At 41.0% G+C, this 9,616-nt stretch overlaps 1 protein-coding gene across 1 annotated transcript in view; it reads left to right on the top strand.

Moving 5' to 3' along the window:
• Positions 1-9,616, top strand: part of HTRA1 (HtrA serine peptidase 1) — a 36,076-nt gene that overhangs the window by 16,603 nt on the left and 9,857 nt on the right. The window contains exons 3-4 of the mRNA XM_009326028.1: positions 1,820-1,919; positions 2,248-2,452. Of these exons, the coding sequence (XP_009324303.1) occupies positions 1,820-1,919; positions 2,248-2,452 (305 nt within the window). The remainder of the gene's footprint in view (positions 1-1,819; positions 1,920-2,247; positions 2,453-9,616) is intronic.

Raw genomic sequence — 9,616 nt, 5'->3', positions numbered from 1 at the left:
ACGTCTCCGAACCGTGATCTGAAACTGCGTAGCGGATTATGTGGTTACTGCTGTGGCTGCTGTTCATGACTGATTGCATTTAAAAGCCCCTGAGATGCTTTGCAGGGTATAAATGGGAAAAAACATGTTCTTGAGCGATCAGATAGTGTTTGGGTTGAGCATCCACCCAGTTCATGAGGGCAGTATATGCTAGTTGGCATTGGTAAGTCACCTGAAACCCCTGAATCAAACCAGTATCTGATTAGTATTAAAAGCAGCAATGTTTTGTTCCCAAATCATTCCTCTGAATCTCCTGCCGTGCGTTTTTGCTTCCAGTATGTACTTAAAAATTCGCATAGTTTTCCAGTCTGGTTTTCAGATAATGAAGGTCATTCAGGTATCGGTATTGGGATGATTTTATAGGATAGTCCTGTGTCTCCTTCTACAATTCTGCGAATAAATAGTCCTGTTACACCATCACAGGCATTTACAGCATCCACAAGCTGCTTACTGCTTTAATCTCTGGATGGATTTAGAAGCCAAATGGCAAGGATGGATGGGAGCAGAACAGCACATTAATACTCATCTGAAAGTCAATTGCAGATTTGGCTTGTGCCTTTATAATGCAAGATGGATGCATCGGATAAAATGGGAAGACTAATGAAAACAAAGGGTGTTTCTTGCCTCTAGGGAAATACAAAATAACTTATTGGGGTGTTCCAATTGCTTAGCTGCTCCCAATTTAAAAAAAAGTTTTGCCCCCAAACTACTTGAGAAGGTGAAGCTGTGTCAGAATTGTGATTTTTTTCCAGAGATTTTTAGACATCTGATGGTGCAGACAGGTTTTCTGTTGGCCACAATGGGAGTTTGGTATCCAGTTGCTTTTGAAAATCCCACTGACCTCTCTTGAATGCTCAGTGACCATGAGCTTTTGTGTTACAGCACTGCCCAGGAATGCAGAGCTTTGTGGACCAGTTGTTTTTGTGTGTGTGTGTGTGTGTATCTATTTTATAGCCTTGAGGGTGGTTCAGTAACTCCGAGTACTTGGGATCCACTCCTCTGTGGAGTTGATGGACCACAGGTGGTTGCAGTGGAAAGGATGCCTTGAGTATGGTTGTGTAGAGCATATGTAATGTGCATCCACGTTTAGGTGCCAGGCAGAGGCTGGTAGTTCAAGCTGTGTGGGGACACCGGTGGGAGAGGCAGCGCAAACCTCGCACCGAAGTTAAACTTTCACAGCAGCTGCTGTAGGCTTACAGTGGGGTTAGGACCTTGTTGTCCTCGGCATTTTACAAATGCAGCAGCATGAGACTTCAAAAACCACTAAGAAGGCGTATTTTGGCAGAGGAACAGAGCCCGTTTGTTTAATCTGAGAAGACCATACAAGCTAAATAGACCATCCAGAAAAGAGATGAGAGCAGAAATGGAGGCATCTGAGTACAAAAACCCTCGCACAAAGGAAGAGGGGGTAAGTGCAGACATGGACTAAACCCTGCGCTCCTCCAGTGCCTCAGCCCTGGGAGCCACCAGCGGTGGGGCGTGCTGAACCAGGGTCTGTGGCTACAGCCACACTTGGAGCAGCGGATCTCCTGCCCCATGGCCCAATTACGTGCACTTGAAACAAGAAGGTTTCATGGATCTGTTTGTCCTAATGATAAAGTATGCTGCCTCTTCTGTGCAAAGAGGCAGAAGGGAAATCTGGGGGCAAGGGTTATGCTGCAGATGACTTTTAAGGAGGGGAAAGATATCCACTTGGAGCCTTTTTTAATTCAGGTGTTTTGCAATGACCCTTCTCCTGTCACTTGAAGAACTCATGACATGTTTTCTGTTTCTATTTCAGGCCAAGAACATCCTAATAGCCTGCGGCACAAATACAACTTTATTGCAGATGTGGTGGAGAAGATAGCTCCTGCTGTGGTTCACATTGAATTATTTCGCAAGTAAACAAGATGCCCAGTTTTGATTTTTGTATTCTTGAAAACAGCTGCCAGTGTGCCAGAAATGTTGATTGATGCTATGTAATAGCAAAGAGGTTTTTGAGATTATAAATATTTGTCATGCTTAAGAATTAAAGATAATTTAAGAGTCCTGGGGGGAAAAAAAAGTTAAACTAATGCATGTGCATTATCTTCTTAATGATAGTAAGTAACAGCAGATATCCTAAAGCATTAAAAAACACCAAACTCTTTTTGGCTGTGTATTATTTGGAATGATTTGTGATCTTTCAACTTTTTGCAGCAATAAATGTTTATTTCCCATATCTTTTAGACTTCCTTATTCGAAGAGGGAGATTCCTGTTGCCAGTGGTTCAGGGTTCATAGTCTCAGAAGACGGACTGATAGTGACAAATGCCCATGTCGTCACCAACAAAAACCGGGTGAAGGTGGAACTGAAGAACGGTGAAACGTATGAAGCTAAAATTAAAGATGTTGATGAAAAAGCTGACATTGCACTAATTAAAATAGATTCTCAGGTGAGTCGTTAAAGCAAGACACATTTTCATTCCTCTTAATTTAGTATCCTGCTTTCCAAAAGCTATTGCTAATTTTCATGTTTGAAGGAAAGGCTAGTAGTTTAGTGGTCTGCGTTATAGAGAATCCTCGAGCTAGGTGGATACACATTTTTAAAAGCCAAGTTTGTGGTTGGTAGTGGTTAATTTTATCACTTCTCAGTGTAGTGCAAGCAAGTACGTCGCACTTTTTTATGCATCCTCAAAATAAAAACCAACATCATTTACTGGCTGGTTTACACACACATTGGCTAATATAACTCTCTCCCTCTGAGAATAAATAGGGGTTGTTCCCTTGTGGCTGATAGAGGCACATATTAATCTTTCTTGTGTGCCTATACTGAAGTCACAGGTTGCTTTTAGAAGATACATTTGTGCCTGTGAAGGGCTGTACCCCACTGATGTAGGTATTAAAATGGGAAAATATCTCAGGAAGCATCTTGAACATGCAAATTAAAGCCAGCTTGGAAAGATGCTCATACACTGCAAGTGGTTTTCTGGACAAACGCGAATGCAACTGCCCATCCATAGTCTTCCTCCATGTCAAACATAAGGCTGTCAGCAGAAAAGCTGTCATGCGGTTCTGCACACGTCGACAGCGTGGCGCAAGTGGAATATTGTGTCGAAATACTACTGTGCAATGTAGATGCAATTAGATCCATGTGATTGCTTGGGGTGCTGCTCATTTTGGTTTCCCTTGTTTGGACTGTTAGTTAATGACCTCCAAATTTAACGGGCAAGAACGTTTCATTTGAAACACATGACTCAAAAATGTGTAGATCTTGCAGTGTTGTTTTAGTTCAGACCTATTCCCCAGTGAGGTCAAAAGTGTTTGTGCCAGAGTCTATGACTAAATCAGACGTCTAATGCAGAACTCTCGGGTGACCCAAGATATGAAGTGCTCCTGCTGCTCCCTTGCCACTTTTTTCATTTAAAAGTTCTTTCTTTTTTCTTATTTAAAAGCTTCTTCACAGCAACATGGCAGAAAACCTTAACAATACCAAGAATGTTTTTTTGCCATGTTGGTTTTTTCCCTCTGTTTTCCTGAGATAACCTATTTACACATTTACCAACCATTTATTTTCTCACTTTTATATTAAAATAAGCAAAGGCAGATCTGCAGTAACAAAGCAAAGGGAAAGATCCCCAGGATGAGAACTGGCAGCATTAGGCTGAGTAGGATACGGCAGGGAGTGAGGGGCAGCTGGAAAAGTGATTTAAGATTGGAAGCACAGTATGGTGGGGAAAGTAGACCAGAAAATGCTGGTGAGAAGAAAAGGACTCAAGATGATAGGAAGGTGAGCTTCAGAGAGGAAGAAGCTGGTAAGTCAATGAAAGATGACATTGAACTGATGTGACAGGTTGTTTTGAGGACTTAAGACAAGAGCAGACATAGAGTTTTATGTTATTTTTTGAGCCTAAAGAAATGGCTCCAAAATTTCCCTGGTAAGCTGCTTGTGGGAAGGGAGAACCTGGAAGACTGAAAGCAGCTTGGAAAAAAGAGAATGCAGCCAGATGAGTTGCCTGTAGTGGAAACCACTGCTAAACAGGACTGGAACTGGCGATTCTAGTTATGACTTGCAAGATGGCAGAGACTCTTCTTTTTTAAAAATCACTGCTGTGTAATTAACTGATAGTCATCGTCTTCTTCCAACAGTTTAATTTTTGAACGTAGTTGTGACCCTGTTTGCAAATGGCACATCAGCATTGCAACCTAATTTATTTTTATAAATATTTGCAAATTCTTTAAGGCAGGAACTTTTTCTGTCTTAGAGCTATCTAGAGCCAAATCAGATACATTTTTCTTTTTGGGGGTGGAGAGGGGAGGAATTGATCCGTTGATATTCAGTTGTCTATGAGAAAAAGGGTTGGTTTTAATGAAACTTTGGGAAGTGTCTCAGTGCCTGGAGGCTGAGCTCTTGCAGAAGATGAGCAGGCCCCGGCTGTCTTCCTCGCATAATGTCAGCACGTCTGTCTGGGTAGCAGGAAATCAAATTTCACATCTCTGCTCTAAATTAGATAAAATATGGATATAAACTTGGGTCTGACATATCCTTGGTAAGTGTCCTATCAGATGTACAACCCAGTACCTTGTGTGTTGTTCCACCTTGGCCCTTACCTGTTGCATCTCAGGATAATTTTGAGAAGTCTTGGGGAAAACTTCTTGTATGGCTTGTTTTTTTCTGGGATGAGAGACCAGTTTTCCAGCTAGGTCTAGTGACATGGCACTGGGAAATCCCAATCCAAGGTGAGGCCTGAGGCACCTCTGTTTGCAGGACAGATGATGCTTTGCACTTGGAGAATTAGAAACACAAAATTTTAAGTGTTCACAAAAAGTTAAAATGGAAACGCGGTCAGATGAGAAGTTGATTTTCAGACTGAACTTTCATGTGACATTTTTATATATCCATTCAGGTTCAGTGTTTCCTGTGAGCTTTCCTTTTTGTACTGAAATGCCTTGCATTCATTCAGATTCATAAAAGGCTTTTTAAAATCACAGAGGTAATAATTTGTTGGAAGTTGAAATGTATTTGATGACTAAAGCAGTCAATGTGACGGTACAAATAACCCTTTAAAAATCTGGATATAGCATGAAAACAATCCCTAAGAATTTTTCTGAAGTAAGAGATGAAGTTCTTCCTTTTGAATAAATTATTTGAAGGTGACATCAAAGATGCAGAAATTTTTTTTTTCTTCTGTTTTTCTGTGGCATGTTAAGGCAGGATCTGAAGGATGAAGAATGCCTCTGTGGTTAGGAACAGAGCTGGGCTTGAAGTATGAGTTTAGGCTGTCAGCTATTTCTAAAACTGCTAAGATTTTGCAGCAGCCTGCATGCTGTTTTTCTTTAAGCTGTGAACATCTGGCCAAAGACATTACTAGAACTAATTTGGCTTTGCTGAGTGCGATAGGAAATTGAAAGAGGGTAGTAAAATCTGGGCATCAGTAAGGATGAACAGTTTCCCTGATTAAATTCTTCTCCATGGAAAAACATACTGCAGTCAATGAGGAACAGAAATCTTGGAGTTGTTCTTCTAATCCTAAAAAACACTTATTTTTACAGTCTCTAAAAGAGATAAACTATATTTCTTGTGTCTATAGTGAGACACAGCAGTTTGCTGAGGTGTTAAAAGTAGAAAGTAAGATTGGAGTCAAGTGGTAAATGCGAAGGCAATATAACTATCCTTCCAAATGCAAACAGCTTTGAGGAGACAGCAATACTAGAAAGAAACGGTTGCAGACAATTTGGATACGAACATGTAAAATTTATAAAACTTCCCTAGGAAAATTTGGACTTTGGCAGCATAGGCAGAGGCTAGTGAAATAATGCATCTTGTGTGGCACGTATGATACTGCAGTGAACCTGAAACCCATCAAAAATATTGCACAACACTCCAAAGCTAGCAGATGCTTTTGAGCTGGCAAAGCTTGATTATGAAATTAATCTCAAGACAAATAACTACCTTGTTAAATGAGAATGTGTGATACAAGTGCTGAAAACTGTGAACACCAGAAGGAGGAAAGAAAATTTTAGGGGTGGTTTAATGGGCAATGTCAGGATTAATGGAAGGTAGGGTTACTGGTGTCTGTATCCCAGGCAGGATTTGGCATCTAAGTGGTACAGCAGTAGTGGGTTTGTGACCGATCTTTAATTTACGGTGGTGTTTCAGCCCTTTTGCTTAAGGTTTTTCCTGCATTTTACTAATAACCATTTAGTTTGACACTCAAGTTGACAAGACCTTCTGCCCTCATTCCTTCGGTGGTTTCGTGAGGCAATGCAGCATCTGTATCTTTGTGGTCAGAAGGGATTTGCTTTTTTTCCCCTGTGTGTACAAACTGGAGGAAGCAGGAAAGCAAACTTTCCTGTTTATGTATCAATATTTTAATAGCCTGCATTTTGAAAAACCAAACTACTTGAATACCAGATGTAAGTGGCTTTTCTAAAACGCTATTTTACTTTGAAATCTGTTGCTGGATATTACGTTGCTTCCTCTCGAGAGCCTGAGGAAGCCCACATATTGGTTCCAGAAGTCCTCAGGGCCGATAGAAATGAAATAGCTTGTAAAAAGCTTGCATGTTAACTCCTGTTTACTCATCAGTTTGGGCAGCAGTGGTTTCCTGCCATCTTCAGCTCCTAGTAGCCCTCGCTGCGGGGACGATGTGCCGGTCCAGCTCCCCACACAGCGAAATGCTCACACAGCTCCAGCGTGGGTCTACTAGCACCAGGGTGTTTTGTTTTATTTTATTTTAAGGGAGAACAGCAATATCTTGCCAGGTAATTGAAATCCTGGCATAGGATTTGTCACCAAATCCTGGTGACACAGCAAAACAACGCTTCATCCTTTTTTCTTTTTTTCTGCAAGCTTCCCATGCTCCATCTTTAGATTAGGAGACTCGGTTTTGTTTTTCTAACTATAGATGAAATACTTTTGGAGGCTCGTAATGCATTCAGCTTGGGTTTTTCATTTTCTTTGGCGTTTTGTCAAGCAGTTTCTAGACTGTAGATGTTACTCTACATTTTTATATGCTCATGGCCTGTGTTTTTATTTTGCCATAACGTATTCTGAAAGTTAAATAGTTTCATTAATGAGAACAGAAATGCAGTTCCCAGGGAAGTTACATGCCTTGCCAGAGTTACTTACAGCTGAATTAGCATACCATACAAGCATCTGTTTCTTTTCCACCTAAAAATAAAAAGCATGAAGGAAATCTGCCGCTATTTAAAACAAATTGAACTCTGAACCTTTGTCTCCTCTTCATCAGTTTATTGAACTACTTCCTGCAAATTCATGATCTTCATTCCACAAACAAAGGGGATTACAGAGCAGAGAAGAGATTTACTTGCTTTCTCTGCCAACATAGAGACAGATTCACTTACTTCATGGATGAAAAAGTTCCAACCGAAACACCTACTGGTTATGGCCGTCTGTCTCTTGTTTTTTATTCCTTTGTGGCACTGGCTGTGCCCGATGGTGGTTACATGCTGCCTCTTCTTTTAGTTTCAGAGCTGATTTGTCAAGGCTTCACTTATTTTACCTGACTCGAGCTACGTTGCTAGTGTACATGAGGTGAACATCTGGCTCCTGGCTGATGATGCTGTTCTTCTATGCTTGTCCTAATCTCTTGTGCCACAATAGTTGCGTCTTATTGTTGGATGAAGCCGTTTCTTGTGGTGGTGTGCAGCTCTCCATTTCATGGGAGTTATGTTTATCCAGGGTTTGAGTCAAATCTGTATATGAAAATGTCTGAAGCCCTTTGGGATGAGAAAGGCTTAAAATATTAACACTAATTAATGGCTTCTTCTCTGGCTGGGTGTAAACAGTGAGTCATGTGCCACTTATGGTTTTGCATGTTTAGTCCTATTTCTGTGTACTTGCAGAATGCCTGCTTGCAGATTTGTTTTACTGAGTAGACACGCATCCCAGTAGAGCCCCGAGGCTTCATCAAATGAAAAACGGAGGGAAAGAATGTGTTATGTGTTGCCCAAGGTCATGCAGTGAGTCACTGGGAAAGCTGTTTAGGTGCTGGGTGTTTCTGGCTCCCTGTTCATTGTGCTGCAAGGCATGCTTGTTTGCCTGGATTTTAATTAACTGTTGTGGCAAATCTGTAGTTAAGTGAAGAGAATCACGAATTTGTAACAGTAGTTACGTCATCCTGATGACCATCAGATGTTATGTAAAAATTGAAGAGTGCCCATTTATTAAGTATTGTTATTAAGGGCCCTAGACCCAACCAATTAAACTTGGTTTACAGTGACTGCTTTAACATCCTAGGCAAGAGCTTGCCAGTGGAAGAGCATGAGGGCACAGGCAGGGTGTTCTGATATGATTCTAGTTACAACTGCTGCTGTAAGTACTTGCCCTGCATTTCCAGCACTCCTCTTGTGGACTGCAGAAGGACATACTTACCACTCGATCACTTGATGCCCAGGGATTTTGATTGGCTTTATACTGATTTCACTTCAAAATCACCTCTACAATTTAAATAAATACTTGGAGTTTTTTGATAATGGAAAGCTTAGTTCTGAATATGGCAATGTTATTTTTAAGCTTTTTTAGAGAGAAACCCCAAAATTTGAAGCCACTACAATGCATATATTCATCACAACCAATTCTTTATGGCATTTACTTGTAGAAGCACTAATAAGAGTATTTACATACAGTGCTGTTAGTGCGCTCCGCACCACACTGCAAAATTATAAGGAATAGAGAGCACGTTTTCCAAAGCTATGTTTCATAATATGTGCAGAGCAAGGCGATTTTTGCAATTGATTTTTGTTCCTAGGAAAGGAAAGGTTAGCCAAACTCTTTCCAGAAGAATCACATGGATGACCCACAGCCAATCCATACAGCGGTAGACTTTGAACTGAAGCCTAGCTAGTAAAGGCAAAGGTTTGAAAACTCAGCACAATCAAAAGTAATTGTATTAGTCAGAGATTGTTCATGTATTTTCTTTCTGCTGCCAAATGCAATTTTGGCTTTGTGACTGTTTTTGTAACTCAGGAACATTGTATAAATCTTTAACTTTGTACATGACCAGTCTTTTTTTTCTGTTATGAAAAAAAAAGAGATTTCTGTTTTCTTTTGCTTGTCTATGTTTCATTTGCTGATAAATGTCCTCTTTCTCTATAAAGTATCCGTTTTCAGTGCACTGGGATACAAACAAAAGCCACTTTTTGTGTTGTGGTTTTGTTTTTTTTTTTTAAATAAGGAAAAGCAGTGCCAAAAAGAGATGCACTTCTTGACCAACGACATCTTGAAAACACGTGCTACGTAAGCTTAATAGCATCTGGCAAGGGAAGGCAGGGCCAGGGTGCTCCCTCTATCCAAACAATACCCATATGGGGCTGTTTGTGTTGCATATACTGCATGCTTCCCAGCACAGCTAATTGTAGCTGCCTCTTCCCCGCTGTACTGGAGAGGTCCCTTGGAGTCAGGGCTGTGGTCTGAGGTTATGAACTGCTCAGCAGTGTTGCCTTGGGATGTTGCTGCTTGTCTGCCGTGCTGCAAACACGATGGGGAAACTGGGTATCGCCGTTGAATCCTTGTCGTGGTTTAACCTCAGCTGGAAAGTGAGGACCACGCAGCTGCTCGCTCACTTCCCCCGCCCCGGTGGGATGAGGGAGAGAAT

The sequence above is a fragment of the Pygoscelis adeliae genome, unplaced genomic scaffold (genome assembly GCF_000699105.1).
Source record: "Pygoscelis adeliae isolate BGI_AS28 unplaced genomic scaffold, ASM69910v1 Scaffold4, whole genome shotgun sequence".
Lineage (NCBI taxonomy): Eukaryota > Metazoa > Chordata > Aves > Sphenisciformes > Spheniscidae > Pygoscelis > Pygoscelis adeliae.
This window is presented reverse-complemented; position numbering and strand designations above follow the sequence as displayed.